Source organism: Melospiza melodia, chromosome 1 (assembly GCF_035770615.1).
Source record: "Melospiza melodia melodia isolate bMelMel2 chromosome 1, bMelMel2.pri, whole genome shotgun sequence".
Lineage (NCBI taxonomy): Eukaryota > Metazoa > Chordata > Aves > Passeriformes > Passerellidae > Melospiza > Melospiza melodia.
The window spans coordinates 84,589,173-84,609,100 of record NC_086194.1 but is presented as its reverse complement, the minus strand read 5'-3'; the positions used below and the strand labels follow the sequence as shown (position 1 = coordinate 84,609,100).

Below are 19,928 nucleotides of genomic sequence, written 5' to 3'. Positions count from 1 at the left end.
TGTCCTGAATGAAGCAGAACAGAAAGGAGGAAAGAGACTTGATCACCACCTTACCAGCTGCTCACTGTGTGTTATATTGTACCATTGGGCTATCAAGTTCCTACCAATTGCCCCTGTAAGCTGTATGATAAGGGGAGAGCAGTAGCATTTCTGGTAAGTTGGTGCCAGGGTGTGTAAAGACCATTAAGTTTTGACAAACAAACACAGTCAATTTTATGATGCCATAAACACTCCCTTTTAGCACCAGGGAAACGAGCACCATGTACTCTTCCTGTTCTTTGACAAGGAATCACACTATTTGCTGCACACAACTCAAATCTACCTCAGTCCCACAGCCTCCTCTGACTGCAGTCAGAAAGCTTCAAAGGAACAAGAGGACTCCAAATGTGAGCCATAGACCTTTGATGTTCAGATATGTAGTCAGAAAAGGCATGAAGCCTTCAGCAGAAAAACAGGAACACCAACACCAGGAAGAGAGCTTGGTTAGGATGCAGGGACCTGGACTCTGTCCAGATGCAGCCATTGCCAAGCAGGTGCCCCTGGAGATGCCACCTCCTCTCCAGGCACCTCAGCTCACCCAACTGTAAAATAAAGGTGGTGAGCCCAGCTTCCACAGTGAAACACAGGGAGGGCTACAAACAGTAATCATGACACGAGACACAGGGCTGGTGTAATTCACATCCCTCAGTGGTGTGAGATTTTGCATAGATTTTGGTGTTGGATAGAGTGGCTTTATTTCTGGAGTAGAGTGCCCTTAGATTTGCATCTGTCCTATAAGACACCTTCTCTCATATGCAGCCTGGAAACAGAGTTAAACCTGCATTTTATTAGAAATTCCAGACACAAGCAGGTCCACAAAAAAATATAATTTATCTCCATTTAGTTCAAGAGTATCAGCAACTGAAATATCGGCATAACCACTGAGATAGAGAAAAGTATAAGTTGTCAGGTATTAACAAAATTATCAGTGAGGGACAAATAAATTCTTCTTTGGTTTTTATGGCAAAACCACTATGTCTTGTTTACCCTGCCTTTCCTGGGGAATTTTACAGCTGAATGGAAAAACAGTGGGGTGACACCCCATGGGAGAGAGTAAAGAAATACTGCAATATATCTGTGAAAGAAATAATTTCATTTTTAAAATGTTTTGTTCTTCCTTTTGTTCTTTCCAACTTTTTTGTTTGTTTGTTTTATCAATTTGAGAGCTATCTGGAGAAAAGTTACTGACTATTTCCTAAGTATTTTTACTTGTCTTTCACTCCACATACTTGCCATGTGAGGGAAAGAACATGGATGACACTGCTAAATTAGAATGAAGTAAAACAAGCTAATCGCTGTTTCAGGTCTTTGTCACACTCATGTCAATAGGTGAGGGCAATTCCTCTCCTTCCTGAAGCACTTTTACAAAGCTAACTTAACTGCAATATGCCACAGCAGTCCCATTTTTCAGTGAAGTTATTTCCCCCTAGCCCAGCACCACAGGGCTATGCCTTTTGACTCATCCTGTTGAAGAGTTAAGTTTCCACTAGGTATGGATGGACAAAGGAGCAATAAATCCACACTTCAAAAATATCCATACCTTGGCACCTAGGGACTAGACAGATTAGTAAAGATGAAAAAGAAAATTTAAAAAAGACATTCTGATATTTTAAGTAACATGAGAAAGAAAGCTGTGCCAAGAGCATGTCTCTAGACAGCAGCTATTCTACACTGGAAAGTAAAAATTAGTAATTGTGTCTCCACAGAGTATAACAGAAGGAGGAAGAAAGAAGGTGAAGGCAAACACAGTAAAGCAAGGAAGAGCCTGCTAATTGGAAGAAAATACAACTTACGAATATGCAAATAAAACAACAAGGGAAATAAAAAGGCATGCAGTGTCTCAGTAACAATGAATTCTTGTGAGCCTGAAAAGGAAGAAATGTGCTACTAAAACCTAGAGGCTTAGCAAGGCTTGGCTGTATTTGTTAAGATTTCTAGGAAACCCTTACAGATTGTGTAATTTGAAAACTGCATATCTGCATGAAACTGGGAACAACAGCGAACAGCGTCTTGGTGAACACTTCCTACGTGCTTTTCCTCTAAGAAAGCACAGTTCCCAGTGATCTGTGGTAAGGGATCACACAAACAGGCTGGGCATATGCTCTGGGTTGATGGAGATGAAGAAAAGCCCATTTCTGGAACTGGTGTTCGGTCCCTGCACCTCCCCTGGTGAAAGCAGGAGCAGGCAGGGGCCAGGCCAGCCCTCTGCTGCAGTCTTTGGAGAAGCCTGAAGAGCTGGCAGCAGGAGATAAGAACGCAGCATGGCTCTTATGTAACATCAACACTCTGATGGACTGGGACGGCCCTCCTCCATTTGCAAGAACAGAGAGTCTGAGTTACTTCTTTCTCAAGTAAACCAAATTAAATAAAATTATCAGAGACATAAATGTATGGCTTGGCTTCTACACACATCTCAAAAGTAAACAAGGCAGCAGATTCTGAAAGAGTAGGAGGGCTCCAGCACAGCAGTGTGCTCTAAGAAAAAGGATGGGGAAAAGACAAGAGAACTGCCAGAAAGCCCTTTTGGGGAGGTTATCCTCTGCTTAATTGTCTCTAATTCTGTGCCTCTGTGACAAAAGCTGTGAAAAGCAAACGTTGAATGACATACTTCTAATTGCATAGTCCCATTTGATATTTTAATGCATGTCATTGAGGATTTGCCTTCCATGACTTTTGCCAGGAGCATGGGCAGCCCTCCAGACAGAGAGAAAATTTTTCCCCCTAATGTGACATGAGCGATGGGGATCCTGCTTGCTGCAAGAACGCACAGCCTGTCAATGGAGTGACAGTGATTGTCCCGTGCAGCCAGCAGATATGAGCTTGGATTCAGCCCTCCCTTCACTGGAGGTACTCTGAACTTTCAGTCAAAGAAAAGGAGAAGGAAAGTCCTCATCCTGTCCTGGGAAAAATTAATTGAGCTAAATTCTACGTATTGTACATGAACTCAAGTTACATATAGCAGATATTTGAATTAAACCACTTTGATTACTTTTGCTCCATATTTTCAATAACTTTTTAGTGAATGTGCCTTCTCTAACTCTCAGACCATCCATCAGTCAGCTCCAAGAGTCAACCTGTCAACCTCTTTTGCTGACAAAGGATTTTTTTTTTCCTCTGGCACGTCACCTCATTCTACCAAGCACTTGAATTACGATCTCCAAGTTTACAGCAATTAAATATCCACTGACTTAAAAAAAAATTAGGTCACAGACACTTGTAACATATCACCCTAGCCTCTTGAGCACCGTGCCAGAGAGCCCTCCCCTGGTGCAGAGGCCAGGGCAGTCTGGCTGGACTGCAGGCAGGGAGGAAGGCTGCCTCCCGCAATGCCAGGGATGTGGGCACTGCCTGCAGCCAGACCTCAAATTCCCTGCCAGCCCAGTGCTCACATGTCTGTTCAGAGCCTAAACGTAGACTTGACAACCAGGCCAGCATAAGGCCCTGTGACATCCCAGAAAGAGGGAGGGGAGCAAGCTGCCTGAGCAATTCTCAAACATTTCTTTTTAGCTGTTGGTTTCAAAGGCTTTTGTCTGTAACCCTAAATGTCATCCCTGAGGCTCAGCACCTCGCTGCTAATAGGGAAAGGGAGCTCTCTTCAGGGAAAAACCAGAGTTGCTTTTCCAGGCAGAGAACTCTTCCCCTTGGTGCCATCAACCCAGCACTGATTTCCTTTCCTTCACAGAAAGTATCTACAATATATTGTAAAGCAACATGAAAATTCAACCACCTGGAAAGCTCCCAAAACTCAGCCTTTGATCTTTTAGGATGCCTTACTCCTTCTCACTGGTTTCTCATCTAGCTTGCTAAATTGATTATAAAAATATATTATTTAAAACACTTGACATGGTTCTAACACATGAAACAGTAGTGAAGTCATAGAAAGTTTATTTTTTTTACCATACAGTAAGTAAAACTATTTCATCCATATTTGCAAAAGCAGAATGCTTAGAAAAAAATCAAAAAATCCACCTATCTTACTGTGAAATCTGTTGCATATCTGTATTTTTATCTTCTCAGGGGAAGGGAGTTTTTTTTCCTTTTTTTTTTTTCTTGTAGGGGCAGGCAAGTGAGTAGTAAAATTTCCTCACTTTTTAAAATTAAAGGTCAGAGGAGTACACTCCGTGCTTGGGATGAAGAACTACTCTGCTGTTGCACTCAGACCCCTGTAATCTGTTTGCAGGGTTATTGTCAGAGGAGAGGAGGCTCGTGACAGTAAAACATTGAGACCAACTGCAGCAAACTGAAAAGCACAAGTGCAATACAAAAGCCTGACACAAATTAACAAATTGTTCTGCTATGTGTGTGCACATCAGCAATGACATTCCACCTCTGTGTGAGCACGGAGACCCTGCCCAAGGTAGGGATCCCAGCCCATTCCTATGCAGTGCTGACAGCAGTGGCAGAGGTTGGTGGACATCTCTCTGATGCACCGCGGCCGCCTACCTGCTGGGAACGTGCAGTGCAAAAGCACACGCCAGGAAATAATTCTGTAGCTGGAAGACACTTAGGAGAAATCAATCCCTCCCCTCCCAGACCAGAGCCAGCACTGCAGCGACTGGAGAGCAGGTGAGGGGATAAAGCAGGAGGATCCTGTGCTCAGCCATCAGCTGAGCTCCGAGGATCTCACTGCAGGAATGCTGCACAGGGCAAAGCAAGCCGACACAACGTAAAAGGCATTGGATAACGCCAGCTTCGGCCACCTGACACACTGTACATGGAGACTGCTCCTGTTTTAATTGGGGGGACAGCATCTGATTTCTGCCAGCATTATCTTTGCAGATCTCTGAAGCTTCCGCACAGGAATCAGTGCTGTAAAAGCCTTTAAGGAAAGGCTCCTCACAAGCCAAGCAATTTCCATCTCTATTTCCAGCTCTTGAGACCAGCAGCTTAACCTTACTTTCACCTCCCTTTTGTGAGCTCTACAGGCAAACCACAGGGGGAAGAGATGAGAGCTGGGGTAGGGGGGCAGCCACTTGAAAACCTGATGCTGGAGAAAAGGCTTCTGAAATGTTAAGGAGACTTCCCGACAAACCAGCCCCCAGAGGAGTTAAATTCCACCACCATGAAACATTCTGCTGCTATTAAACAGCTTTTTTTGCTCATGTTTCAGGGCATCAGAAGAGGAAGTGAAACAGCATTAGCAGCTTCCTGACTTAATAGAAATCTTGGAACAGCCATCAACACACACTTATACAGTCAAGACTATACACTGATGTGCATTTAATGATTTCATCTTTCCAAATAAGCAAAGGAGATAAAGTACTATCTTGCAATTTTTTAAGAATACTGTTTCCTCCTCCCCAGCCAAGAACCCATTACATAGAATGTTCCTTTCATGCATTGGTGTAATGGAAGGCTAACACCCATTAGCATATTTCTTGTTTTAAGTACAGCATCAGAGAAATAGGAGTGAGGGGGTGGGAGGTACATGCAATGGAACAGCATAGAAATATATGTTAAAGAGGTAAATGAGCTTTCAAAATATACCCAAGAGGCTGTGAGTATGCTGAAGTTCACCATTGTATTACTACAATCAAAAAAAATCCCCTGATCTAGGGCCAAAAGTGCATTATTGATAGTCAAAACACCGCCTAAATCTATTTCAATGTGACAATACTGGAGGAGGAAAAAAGACAAATGGAATCCCTCTGTACATTCACAGTACCCTGTGAATAAAAAGCTGCACAGACATATTAAACTGAAACAGTTCAAACAAAGTCTTCCTAGAGTTAGAATGTTTTTCAAGCTGCAAGGACTACTAAATAGTGTTAGTGTTAAGCAAGCATTTAGCAACTTTATGTGTTATGAGTGGTAAGACACACACCCCCACCAGCCCCCTCCGAAACCAAGAAAAACCCCACTGAACAAAAGGCAGAAGAATTTTCCTTGTTCCCACATAGGGCAATGCCATGGCAATGTTCATCCTACAGTTGGAGAAGACAGGACATTAAGGCACATGGTGGGATGAAGCAGAGAGATGGCATCAAGCACACCTGAGTATTGGAAATACCTTTTGAACAGGGGACGATGGACCAATCTAATGGGAAAGCAGTACTGACAGCCTTTGCTCCTGCGCATGCTCAGGACACCCAGGTTAAAGCCTAACTCACAGGTAAAACTGTTAACAGCTACACAGTAAGGGTGAGAACCAATGGGAACAAACCCAGTATTTTAAACATACCGTCTCCCACAGAACAAACAAACATAAAAACCATTCTGTTTAATCATAAAAAGAAAATGTACCAGTAGATGCAAATGGAGAGGAGGAGGCAAGAAGGAATGAAAGGCCAATTTATTTTTCTACTGCCATGTATAATCAGGAAATGTGGCAGAAGCAAGATTTGTATAAGTGGACCATAAAATAATAGGTTGGACTTTCTACATTTAATTGCGTTTTGAAATGAAAATCTGCCTCAGAGATACCATGGAAAATACTTTCAAGCCTTAAGGAAAAGAAAAAAAAGTCATTGGGGACATGAAGGCCTCATTGTTTTTCCCAAACTTTATATGTCAACACATACACACGCATTAAAAAAAAACCTTACCTCCCTTCTGAGACATTAAATCCACACAATGTTTCTTGGAGAGGGTAAAAAGAAAATGTAGGTCAAGATGTTGAGATAGGGATTGCTTCTGAAAGATGAAAGCATAAGAGGACTAAGCTTTCATTCCTTATGTTTCTTTGAGATTTCAAACAGAGTGTTATTTGATAATGGCTCCTTTCAGAAAATTGGAATTTAATATAGCTAATTATAAGTTAGAGAATTAATGTACAGTCAGTACTCCAACAGAGCTGGTATACCATGCTGATGCTTTTTACCAGCATGTCCCCTGTGCTTATTATAGATCTTTTCTCCAAATACTAAGGCCAATCTGTTCTCACATTAGGCTGGATGGCCCAGGAGTTGGGGTGGGGGAAAGGAAAAAGAAATCTCCATGGCTGTAACACTGAGCCTGCAGCAAGCAGCCTGGAGTTGCCGGCACGGCATGGCACTGCATGGCACGGGAACAGGTCCTCACACTTCAAAGGGAGCCCAAGAAATAAGAGGACAAAGACAGAATAAAAAACACAAGTTGCTGTAGAGGAAATGTACACTGAGAAACAGCAAAACACCTTTTCCTCCTTCCAGTTAAAAAGGAGGAAAAAGGTTGTCAACAGAAGATGAAGAGCTCGGATAAACAGACAGGAAGTACTCCTAATTGTCCGGTAATAACATGGAAGTATCTGAAAATTATTTGTCCTATGGGCAATCATAAGCTAAAAATCCTGACCTACATTTCACAGAGAGCAAGGGGTATAAATAGGAGTATCTCTCCCGACAGGCAGTGGCAGCAGACGCTGCCAGATTTGGACGAGGAACAGTTTCTTCCTGATTCTGAAGGAAGCCATGCATCAGTGTGTCGGGGACCTACGCATGTTGTGGATGCTCTGCTTTTAGAGATGACACAAATGCAACCAGCAACATGTGCTGCACAAAGCTGTTAGTAAGTACAGCAAAACTGCAAGTTAAACTTAAGTGTAGAGTTAAACATCGATAGCACTTCAGTGAATTTTGAGAGGCAAAATGTGGTAAGCTCTTAAAATCCATGAGGTTCCAGCAGCTTTCCCTTTGTTCTTCTCTGTATTTTCTGACTAAGTGAGCATATTTCTTTAAGTTCTCAGATGAGCTCTGTGTTGAGGGGTCAATCAGAAGGGCCATACCCCAGTTTTTCCTCACAACAGTACCTATGGGTCAGTTGAGCTCCAAGCTCTGGAGTAGGGGTGGCAGGGAGCAGAGAGAAATGTGTGCCCTTTTGAAACAGAAGTTTCTTACACCTTAGCAAATTAATTCTGCTGAAGTCATATTTTCATTTGGCATGTCCCCACGAGGCTTAAGAGCAGGACCTATGTAAGTACTGCTATCCTCCAGATAATCTTCTGTGCTGAAAAGGCCACATCAGGACAAAATCTGCCCCTTATAGAGGGCATCTCCCCCCTCCTCATAGTGCAGGAATTCGCCAAATCCTACTGAAATTGCCACTGCCTGCTCCCAAACCTTGGGGCTGAGAACCACCTCCTTTGAGCTGCAGAACAGAATTCAACTTTAGAGCAAATAGACACACCACCAAAAGTTCAGTGAGATCCTTCCTATTGTCCTTAGTACTTTAGGGAAATGAGGGAAAGCATCAGAGGACACCAAACCAGTACTTTTCCATTGCTTTCAACCTGAGTAAAGGGAAACAAACAGCATGGAAAACACCACCTTCCTTCAGTCTATTCTCATTCCTGCTGCCTGAAGAACTGCCTAGTCAACAAAGGTCAGGAGGGACATCAGCCACAGAAAAAAACCTGAAAGTTGTTTTCCTAAAACCTTGGTAAGATTTCTGAGCCCTTTGTCCTGGTAGAACCTCTCCTGGAAGCAGGAAAGCATAGACTAAAGAGCAGACTCTTTCTCACAAGAGTCTGTCCCTTTTTAAGTTTTCCTGCAATCTAGTTTTCATGAGACTATCCCCAGCAAGTCCAAAATTATTTTAAATAGAAAATAACTGAGCAGTTATAATTTTGATCCAGCCAGATGGCAATCCAGAATCATCTCGATATCCAGTTATGCCAGAGAATCTGACAGTCTGCAAAACTTTCCCCATGAACCCCAATATTCAAGTTTGCAGGAAGTTTTTAAACTCATTTTTCTAATCAACTCTTTCTAAAAGGTCTGCTTTCCAGGCTGTTAATGACAGAAGCCTAGATCCACAACAGAAAGAAAGGTGGTTTTCTGTGCTAAGCAATGCCTTAACCAACGGCCCATTTATTCTACTTTATGAGCAGAGTATTTGTATATAACCCTGTGTAATGCTGTGGATGTTAATCAACCTTCATGACTTTGCATGCCAGTTTTATTGGAGCGCCTTCCATGCTGGCATAAAGGGGACTTTGTACCGAACAGTTTTCCCCTAGCCTAGCAGAGATCAACACCAGTTTGCAGCTCAAAAACCTCTTTTTCACAAAGAACATTTACTCTTCAATTCTGGTCTCTTGTTAATGAGACTTTAAATATTCAAGGACAGTGCCATACTGTTCCAAGGTAATCTATGAAAGAGTGCATTTAAATCTACAATTGCAAATGAGCTGTGTTTATCTACTTAGGTAAGACAGCCTTGTTCATTTCAATTAGAGAAGGTCAGTTCCAGGCAAATGTAAACTGTCATTTGAAGTTCATCCCTGCAGGACAATGAGATGAAGTAACGCTTCTGGGACAGGTTTCCATCTAAATAAAACTTGACAACTAGTCCCTAACCACAGACCTCATTGTTGCACAAAAGGCCATCTTCAATTGATTTTGGGGAGGGGGAGAAGAGCAGCTAAAAAACACGTTTCAAGAAGATTTGGAATTCAAGCCACATTCCTGTAACTTCTATCCCTTATTCATGACTTCCACCTGAAGGTAATTGCTGCTGACCTCCCCGGATGCAGAGGCAGAACAACTACTCTAGAAAGCATCAGATTTTATTATCTTGGCAAAACAGACTTATTTGCTTACTGCCCCATCAAATAGATTGTCACATTAAAAAGTTAGGTGTCTTCTCCTTGGAAGAGAAACAGCATGTTTGCAGACAGATAGACCACAGGAACCAAGAGGAGGGGAGAGAAATTAAGTCCTGCATACAGACTGTGTAACAGGAATATGCCTCTCCTCAGCCTCAGCCCACTCCTGTACCAAGCCTCAGGTTTGTGGCTCGATGCAATCTTATAGTTTCCTTCTGGCATATGGGGCCACAGACCGAGAGAGAGCCTGAGGCTCTGAAACAAGATCTCAACATCCCAGCAAGGGTGCAGGTGTCAGGGAAAAAAAAGGGGATGAAATTCCTCTTCAGCCACGTCCATCCAATATACCTGTATGTTCATGTGGCAGTACAACTCAGATGCCTTTTCTCAATGAGAAAATACATAGATATGAAAGGACACACTTCTATCATTGCACCCTCTTGCTAACATTTCCACCCTGAACAGAAAGAAATTTCCCATGTTGCGAAGAAAGGAAAAAAACTATACTCCTTCTGTGCCATTTTCATCACTTTTAAGCTTCTTTCAATCTATCCACATACACAGGAGGCGTAACTTTAAAAAACTGGGGTGCTTGCAGGGCATCTTTAAAAACAGTCAGCCATGGAACACTGTCACCTTTCACAGCACCAGAGACATCAACCACTGTCTGAGGGAGGTATTTTAGGGAGAACCTGCTTTTGAGACAATCTGTCTGGAAGAGAGCAAGTCAAGATGCAATTTAGCTCTGTCTGTTTACACACGTGCACACACACACAAAGACTAAGAAGAGGCTGAATTGAAATATTTTTGAGGTCAACCACTACTGAAGTACTGAAGCTGAGTGAGGGATGAAGGAAGAAGCAGAAAAATGCAATTAAATTCTGGTGCGGTCTTTATAGGCATTACTCGGAATGGCTGTCTGAGGCTGCCAAACCTTTAGCAGGAAAAGTGGCTTATCTCCTGGCTTCCCAAATTGTATCAGAGGTCAGCTGATGAGGTTTCAGGAGTCTGCCAGCTCCATCCCTCTGTGGGATCTTTGGCAGATTGCTCCAGCTGGGCCCCTTCCAGCTCTTCCCTTTTTTCCATTTTAGCGTATAGCTTGAATAAAGAAAACAAGATGAAGGCTTTCAAAGATAACGCAGTCTTTCATAAACAGATGCAGAACAAAGCACAGGAAATTCTGAGCAAAGTAAAAAATGAATGTTGCCTGTACAGGGCTTATCTGGAATGAGTTAGCCTCTTAGTGGACAGATCTGAAACATCACACGGTCCTGACTGTGATTGCAATGCTCACTAACAGTCTCATACAGGGAGAAAACAGGATGGATAAGGGCGGAAATTTAGCCGTCTTTAGCACTCAGAGAGGGAAATTCCTTCAGAGGTACCAGAAGAAACACTTATGAGTTAAGCTTGTCACTGTTACCCCTTGTTGCCCTAAGCCCAAGGCTTCCATACCTTTGACTTGACGAACAACACCCCCAGTATTAAATTCATTTAAACTGGGAAACAAAGGGCATCAAAGGCATGTTATTGAAAACATGTATTCAACTAATTCTGAATACAACATCACCTTAACTGCTGGTAATAAATCTATGCTAGTCAGACATACACATACACACAAAGATTTAAAAATGCAGACACATTTATTACTATGGAAAGCAATCTGCTATGACTTAACAGTATATGTACCAGGCTATATTTATTTTTTGGAAGACATTCACCCACAAGCTCTGGAACGGATCTGCTATGTGATGAACCTCTCATCATCATCAGTTACTTAAAGAGAGCAGTTATTTCAGAATGGTTTCTTGCAGATTTTAAACCAAAAAGATTCAAATGAAACCAAACTGAAATGTGGAGGCATGCACTCAGAGCACAGACCAATCTCCCAGGCTGTTATGAGCCGTAAAGCAAATGTGACTAATTCCTGAAGAGTTTCAGTGCTCTAAAAAGGGGACTGATTTTCTTACTTTTCACATTAGAAATTCTACATTCAGATGTGGATCGATGACACCTAAAATAACGTGATGCCAGTCTACTGGTGCTTTCAGTTTACTCCACATCACTACAAGGATCCCTGAACCCACTCTGACTGTCATCCCATACTCTTAACAAGCCAAGGCTTCTGAACACTGTAGGGCATTTGAGGTGAAGAGTATGGTACATTGGCAGCTGTGTCAGGCAACTTGCTGAATTGGCTACTGTGCCCATCAGCAGTTACAGAATCTCTGCTCTTTCTTCTAAAACCACTTCACTGCCAGGGTTGACACAGTAGGGCTTACAGCACACATGACACCTGCTCCAATTAAACACAGCCTAATGGCCTCAGAAATGTCCTGCTGGAGCAAATAGTTCTCAAACTATTTAAAACAGAAAGTCATTTCTAAAATGCCCCCACATCAAATACAAACTGCTGTGAAGGTTCTAGGACACAAGACAGTCCCTTGAAGGCTGAAAACTATTCTCTCTAATACTCTGAAAGCACTCAAGTGTATTCTTGCACTAAAAGCTCAATACTGCAGTGTAAAAATAATTAGCAACAGCCTTCTTCAAAGCCAAGCAGAGACAGTTTCAGAAAATACAGTTCCCTAGGATTGACTACAGTAAACTGCATTACACTGTGTGTATGTGTGAAACTTCTCTCTGCACTTACTCGTAATACTCATTTTATTTCCCATTACACTCCTACTTTCTTAATAAAATGGAGCATGCTATTTTAATGACAGATGCAGGGGTATGTCTTATTCTCATTTCCAAAACAGGCAAACTAGGATTGACAAAAGGTACAATTTTGGACAGATCTGGCAATCCTATGACAAAAAACCACCACAATTATTTTGGTTGTAAATACCAGCCAAAAAGATGCCATGGTGTAAATTTAGGCTGGAGATTTTACAGTTGATAAAGAGAGAATAAAAGTTTGTCTGTCCACACTCAAGACTGCTTTCCAGACTGCTAATACAGAAAACAAACCCAAGGCATCAGCTTTGCAAAACCACCCTGAGTCAAGGAAAACAAAACTGTTTTCTCTGTTGATGTTCAGGCCAAGCTTTGTCCCATGGAGAGTCAATGCAACAAATTTCACCACTATGTAAGTGGTGGGTTTATCCTTTTTTTGTTTTGGGTGGGGCTTTCTTGGTGCATTTATTTGTGGGGTTTTGGAGGTGTTAGAGATGGTTGATAGAATCATAGAATATCCTGAGTAATCCTTGATAATCACAAGGATTATCAAGTCCAACTCTCAGCCTGTAGAGCACCATCCCCAAAAGTCCCACCATTTCTGGGAGCATTGTCGAAACACTTCTCAAACTCTGTCAGGCTTGGTGCTATCATCACTTCCCTGGGAGCCTGTTCCAGGGCCCAACCACCCTCTCGGTCAAAAACCCTTTTCAAGTATTCAGCCTAAACCTTCCCTGACACATCTTCAGGCCATTCCCTTGAATCCTGTCACTGGACACAAGAGGGAAGAGATCGGCGCCTGCTCCTGCTCCTCCCCTCACAGGAAGTCACAGACTGTGATGAGCTCTCCCCTTTTCCAGGTGGAACAGACCAAGTGACCTCAGCTGCTCCTCCTATGGCTTCCCCTCAAGGCCCTTCACCATCTTTGGAGTCTTCCTTTGGACTCTTTAGCAACTTTATATATTTCTTATATTGTGGCATCCAAAGCTGCACACAGGACTTGAGCTGAGGCTGCCGCAGCGCAGAACGGGACAATCACTTCCCTAGACCAGCTGGCAATGGGCTGATTTTTGTTTTGTTTGTTTTTAAGAGGAACCACGCCTACACTTGTGAAGCACTTTTCAATGAACTTTTAAGCTGAATCTTTTTTTGTTCATATTCCTGGCAACAGTTGTCCCTTCTAGCATCTGAGGTTGTGGTTAGACGAGATGACTGCGCCAATCCTAAGGCTGTGGTTAGACAAGATGAATGTGCCAGGTCAAACAGCTCACTACTATCAAAAGGGATGAGGAGTCTGATACCCTCTTCCTCCAACTTTCAGTCAAGGTACTCTGCTCCCCCATTTCCACCAAATGAGCACATGGTGCTCACCTAACCTCTTAATGAACATGTGTAGTTTATTGAACTAGAAGACACTTCTTTTTTTTAATATTTTTTTTCTGGGCTAGTTTTCTGCCATGTTAGTACTCTGGACTGGCTGAACTGCATGGGCAGCAAAATGGCAGAGCCAGCAAAAGGCACGAGGTGAAAGGAGGGAGGCCAGATTCATCAGCTACTGCTGAACTCTTTCTCACCTTTCCTCAACTTATTTATTTTAGGCCTACAATAACTCAGTCTGCTACAGATAATGCACACGCTTCTGCAGATCCCTCATTGCCATTTTCATTTTCTATTACCTATGATTAGCAATATACAAGGAGGCAAGATTATTTTTAGAATTTGTTTGCCTAGAAATGCACTCAGGAGCAACAGAAGCGTTTTTTATATGGTCGTGAAATAAATTTTAAGAAAATCAATTTCACAATTTCTCTGTTTCACAGGTTAAAGAAATATCCATCCCTGTTACATTTGAGGGGGAAAGGGATATGGGTGTCCTGTGAAAGAAAATTTTCTATCAGTCTTGCTAAACACTGAAATTTTATTAAGACAGGAGCACAATTTGGATGGACATAATCAAATTCGTTTGACATTACTGAGGGCATAATTTGGCCTGCAAATTTTTTTATAAATGGTGATGATGGAAAAGGCAAAGAAGAACCCATGTCAGCCAATGAACAAGCAAGTCCCTGGCAGGCTCAAAATTAATTCTATTCTAGAAAACAAAGAAAGGAAAAGAGATTTAGAAAATTTTAATGAAGCCCAACTCAAACATCTAGTTATTTATTTGTTAATCTTTCAATTCACTTGACAGCTAGCACCAAAGTGAAAGTGATGTTGAGTGCCATGACAAATTTGCTCAAATGCTTATTTTCTGAACCTTTTAGCTGAAAACATCTATATTTAATCACATTTTAAACTAGCCAAAAAGACTGTTTACTCTGAACGTAAAGGGAAAATATTGCAAAGTTGAAAGAGGTATTTCTGTTTCTGTAAATGCATTTTTAAAATCCATTTAAAGACAAGGGTCCTTGGCACAGTTACAATCTTCTATTAAGCTTAGGAGACAGACAGACATTACCCACTGTCAACAAATGCAATCTCACATCACTGATGGAGTGAAAAGCTCCCTAGACAAACGTTAGCATAAAACCTTCTTGCAGTACTTAATTGCAGCCTTCAGAAATAAGAGAGATGAAGTTATCAGTATATCTGAACCATCACAGTGAATGAAGAGGGCTGTTTTCTTGTTCACAATTGAAGGCTGAGTAGACACCCAGCCAGGGAAGGAGACCCACAGCGCTCTAGGCACACAGAGGCGCAGCTGAAACAACAGCACTTCCCCTAAGGGCTGCTGTGCTTTCATCTGCAGGAGTCAGAAGAGATGTGGTCTAAGGGAAGGCATGGTCGCCCAGCTGGCAGCTGCTGCCATCCTCTCTTAGTTAGCTTTTGGCAGATAATGCATGGCACTGAGTTGGAGCACCCAGCTTAATGGTGTTTAGGCATTTCTACCACATCTGTTGTGATTTTCATGCCATGCCTGGAGTACCATCTACAGGGCCAGGGAAAAGAGGTTTCCCCAACAAGCTGAAGTCAGATAGACAGTCCCATGCCACCCTATCACTGGGCACCTTCCTTTCAACATGACTCACTGGGGAGCATGGACAGAAACTCCCATGCAGTGAGCAGAAAATATTTGAAAATGCATGCATCAATGACAAAAAGAGCTATTTTCAGAATGCACTGCTGCCTGCCTCAGCTGGCTTGAACAACCAGTGTGGAAGCCAAGGGATGGGAAGAACCCAGGAATCAGAGGCTGGTGCTGCCACTGGGTCTGGCACCACAGTCCCACCAAGAACTGTCTCAGAGACTGCTGCCTCTCAGTGTGGAGATGGGGAAAAAACAACTCTCCAACAAAAGTCACATGAACCTTCATGTGGGAATGGCTGAGGGCAGAAGCAGACCAGTACAAAGTGGTGCAGTCCCCCATCCCTGGAGATGTTAAAGAAACAACTGGATGTAGTACTTACTCCTGTGGTCTAGTTGACAAGGTAGTGATCAGACAAAGGCTGGAAGTCTTTTCCAACCAAGATGATTCTGTGATGGGAGAAAGGGGCACCAGAGAATTTATGGTCCAACCCCGACCTCCATGCATGTGCTGACACGGTTCCCACTCCATTTAAAGTACACACACAAAATAAGTAAGTTCTTTTAACAACCTTAAATGTAAGGTGAAATCTCTCAGAATAGAAAAATTACCATTTTTTACTCATCCCTTTATTTACTTAACGAAAAGGACTTCAACTTCTGCTTTGAACCAAAGCGTTCCCTCACATACATCTGATTTCATAAACAGATAATGCCTGCTGTGAGCTTAACCTAGATGACATGTTTGGAAACTGCCATGACACCTTTCTAGGACAAAGTATAGCTGGTGAAAACAAACTATCTGCTTGAATAATTCTAACGTCTGGTTTGTCATCTCTGTAGATTAACTAACCATCTTAAACAAATAAGGAAACTTTGTCACTTTTTCCATTCAAGAAGTGCACTTCTGCATCACAGATTACTTTATTGCAAGTCTTGAAAAACAGAACTTAAAGTCTTAGGTCATAAAAGTTTGTTTTATGATATAGTCTTTTGAGGGTACTGGATTTACTCTCATCAACAGAATGCAAGCCATTATTACATCTTTCATTGCCTTTTTTATAGCCCTATCTCACATTTTAAGCTGCACAAGAAGAAAACAATTTCCCAAAGGATTTAGTTCTCCTTTTAGATGAGGATCTCTGAAAATTGGTATCACTATTCCGAACACCAATCCCTATTCTTAAAATCCTAAGGCAAATGACAAGCAGCAGTAATCAAAATCACTAAAGAAATCCCAGTGGGATTTTCCAGCACATGACCTTGTTTCCATAATCAGAGTTCCAGTATCCCTTTTAGGGCTGCAGAGAGTTTCATGACAAGCAGCACAAGCACCTCCTTCAAATTTTAAATTCCCAAGGGCTGAAGAGGAACATGTAGGAAACGAAGACATGCTGTATGGTGTTGATCTATACTCTGCAAATATCCAGAGTCAACATAAACACACATGCAATATAACCACTGATATGGCAACCAAAATATACCCACTCACCTTTCTCTTTAATCAGAACCACTTAAGTAACAGGGTTTCAGACACAAACTGAAAATGGTAGGCTTATTTTCAGGATAACAAGTAGATTTACTAGTGAGACAGAGACAGCTAAGGTATTATCATATATAAAATTGCCAGAAGTAATTTCAATTTTTATTTATTTTAAATTTAATTTTTACTATTCAGAGGCACAGAAGTTAATTGTCTCTGCGCCATCACCAGCACATCAGAGCTTGCAGAAACTTTAACACAGAAAAGACTTCTGTTAATAGGTTCATCTTCCACATTTAAAATTAATTTGCTTTTCACACTATCAATCAAAGAGGCACCATTATTCCAGCTACCAAATCATTAATGATACTACTGAACTCACCAGATGAAATACAATTGACAATCATTTTCATCCAAGTTTAGCTGCAGCTTCACAAACACTGGCAAAGGAACTTTTCTAGCATGTTGATCAAACTTCAGCTGCTCCAAATACATAAAAACTACTTAAAGACACAAGTTGCAAGGAGCTGGGGTACCTTTTAACTTCTTCTGTTGCTACAAATAAATATTTTCTACTAAAACAAAGTGCAAGTCTATGAATAAGTAAATGTAAGAAATGGCTGTTCTAAAACTAGACCAGAGAAAGTCTCTCTGCGTTACAGATGGTGGCACAAAGATGAAATCCTGCTACCCAGCTGTCTGCAGTCCCTTCAGCTACTACAAGCACACAAGACCAATCCATATTCCTGCACAGAGCAGGGAATTCAGACAGCCTGAATCCCCCTCACACCTTTCCTTTCAACTTTTGAAAATGGTTACATTTGCCAGGTGCTGAAAGGTGACCTATTCCATTTTCAACAGTCACATAAATGAATTAATAAAAAAATGGGTCACTCACATAAAACTATATTTAACCACATGCTACCCCATGGAGCAGCATGCAAAAAACAATGGATGTGGCCTGAAAGGTGAACGAAGGACACATACAAGGAAACATTTTTTCTTCCCAACAGTATGAAATCTCAGATCTAGGACTCATCCTTAAAAGACTACACATTTCCCTGAATTCAAAATAGCTCAGTAATTTCTCAGCATGACCCGTTTTTTCCCAGTCCATAGAGGCTCACGGATTTGAAAAAATATGGCTACTTTTTTTTTTTAATGTAATGAACAAATTGCATTTTCAAATTGATTTTCTTGATGTCACTGCACAATATCAATCCTCTTCCCTTTTCCTCATTTTTCTTTGCATAATGAAACATTCTTCTAAATATCAATGGCTAAAAAAAATGCTTTTGGACAGAGATGTTGAAACAGAGCAATGCCAAGACAGGACTTTTAAAAAATCATTCAGCAAACAGAAAGCAACATGGAATTTCATTCTGGCTCAAATAAAAACCCCGAACCCTCAAATAACTGGTCATCCATTTCTGTGAAGGAGAAAAGCTCTGAAGATGTGAGCTCTGCAGGTGCCAGGGGAAGGCAGTGGCATACTCCATGTCTGGTACCTGCATTGACACAGCATTCCCAGCCAACTCACTTTTTATCTAAGCTGCCTTTGGAGAAACTAGACACCATGAAAACCTCAGTCATCCTGTAACCTGGCACATTATCAAAGCCTCCTAACACACAATTACTGTGCTTCATGCCTTTGGACTTTTTTCCTTTCACTAAACAAAACCCCCACAATGGAATAAGAAACTTTCCAAGAGAAATTGTGTTTGACAGAAGATCAATGATGCAGAGGTGTTGGAAAGAAAAAAGCCAATGCTGTTTTGTGTACACCTCCAAGCTTATAAATGGCTTGCTCTTAAACCTAGATGCCCCTTTCCATCAGATCAGCATTTGATATTACTACTGAACTGGGAAGTCTGAGGTCTTCTTTAATCACATTAAGGAGTTTGCAATTTCTTATGCAATACGGTGACTTTATCATGCTGCCTGTAGTTATCCAGCCATTCCCCGAGTTTTTTGCCTTGTCTGCAGTAACACTCAGTGGAATCTGACTCACCATGTCAACAACACAAGCCACATATAAATATGAATAACCTACCAAGCAAGCACCCAGCTGCTGCTTTAATGCATTAGCACATGTATAGTTATGCACATGCCTAAAAGGAACTGCCATAAACCTCTATAAAGAAACAAATAAGCTCTTGTGAGTGAAAACTGTAAGCCTGCCCAGAAATCTGAATCCTGCTAGTCATCACTTTCAAGGCTCAAGCTAGCATGACAAAGCCTTTTTAAGTAAGGGTCTAAGTGAATCTGAAAGAGACACACTTTATATTCACCTCTCAGGATACCACAGATTTTTAAAGCAAGCTTTAAGGGAAGGGGAAGCAACAGATAAAAACTGACTAGAGCACTGAAGAAATGAAATTCAGTTCCTTTCAAGCTCCTGTCATCTAAGCTTGTCTGCATCTCCTTGTAATACCTTTAAACAACTGCTCTGTGAGCTACTAAACCAGGGGAGTCCAATGTCACAGCAATTGTGTCCTCTCAGCCCTTTAACTCTGTATGTAGATCCTGTGCTACTTCACCTGTGGACTTGGATCACTCCAGAGATAGATGCTGGCAAGGCAGTTTTTCTTGTATCTAAGTGACAGTATGTAAATTCTGTCCAAGTGTACTTCCCCAAGGCAACTGAAGCCAATCACCTCTAAATGGTTACCTTATCAGCTGACATATTTAGCACATCAGCAAGCAGACTGACTAGAAGGACTCCTTTTCTCTGGATTGGCAGCCTGTCCCTGTCCTCCCACCTGCCCTCCACCCTTATCCCCATCTAAATCAGTTAGCCAGAAACCAAAACATACAGATTCTTCAAGGCTAGCATTTCAAGCATTGCAGAAACAAGTTCCCCTGTGCAGATGCAAAGGGCACAGTGTACATGCCAGAAGGTACACTGGCCTGCCTCCCTGCTAGAGCATGGAAGAAGGACTGAGGCCTTGCAGCAGTAGCACACAGGTGTCTCACCGTTCACTGCCTTGAGGCTCCCGCTAATGCCATCGCTGTGCTGCCGCTTCTGTGCATTCTTGAACTCCTTCAGTGACAAATAAAGGACCTTCCGCACCACCCTCTCCTCTGACCAGGGAATCCCATCACTGTCATCCTAAAGGAGATGAAAACAGAAAGGAGGCATTAGTTGTGTGCGCCTGAAACAAAACAAAAATCTAAACA

At 41.9% G+C, this 19,928-nt stretch overlaps 1 protein-coding gene across 1 annotated transcript in view; it reads right to left on the bottom strand.

Moving 5' to 3' along the window:
• The window catches only part of JARID2 (jumonji and AT-rich interaction domain containing 2), a 210,418-nt gene that overhangs the window by 99,939 nt on the left and 90,551 nt on the right, over positions 1-19,928 (bottom strand). The window contains exon 2 of the mRNA XM_063160161.1: positions 19,725-19,860. Coding sequence (XP_063016231.1) covers positions 19,725-19,860 — 136 coding nt within the window. The remainder of the gene's footprint in view (positions 1-19,724; positions 19,861-19,928) is intronic.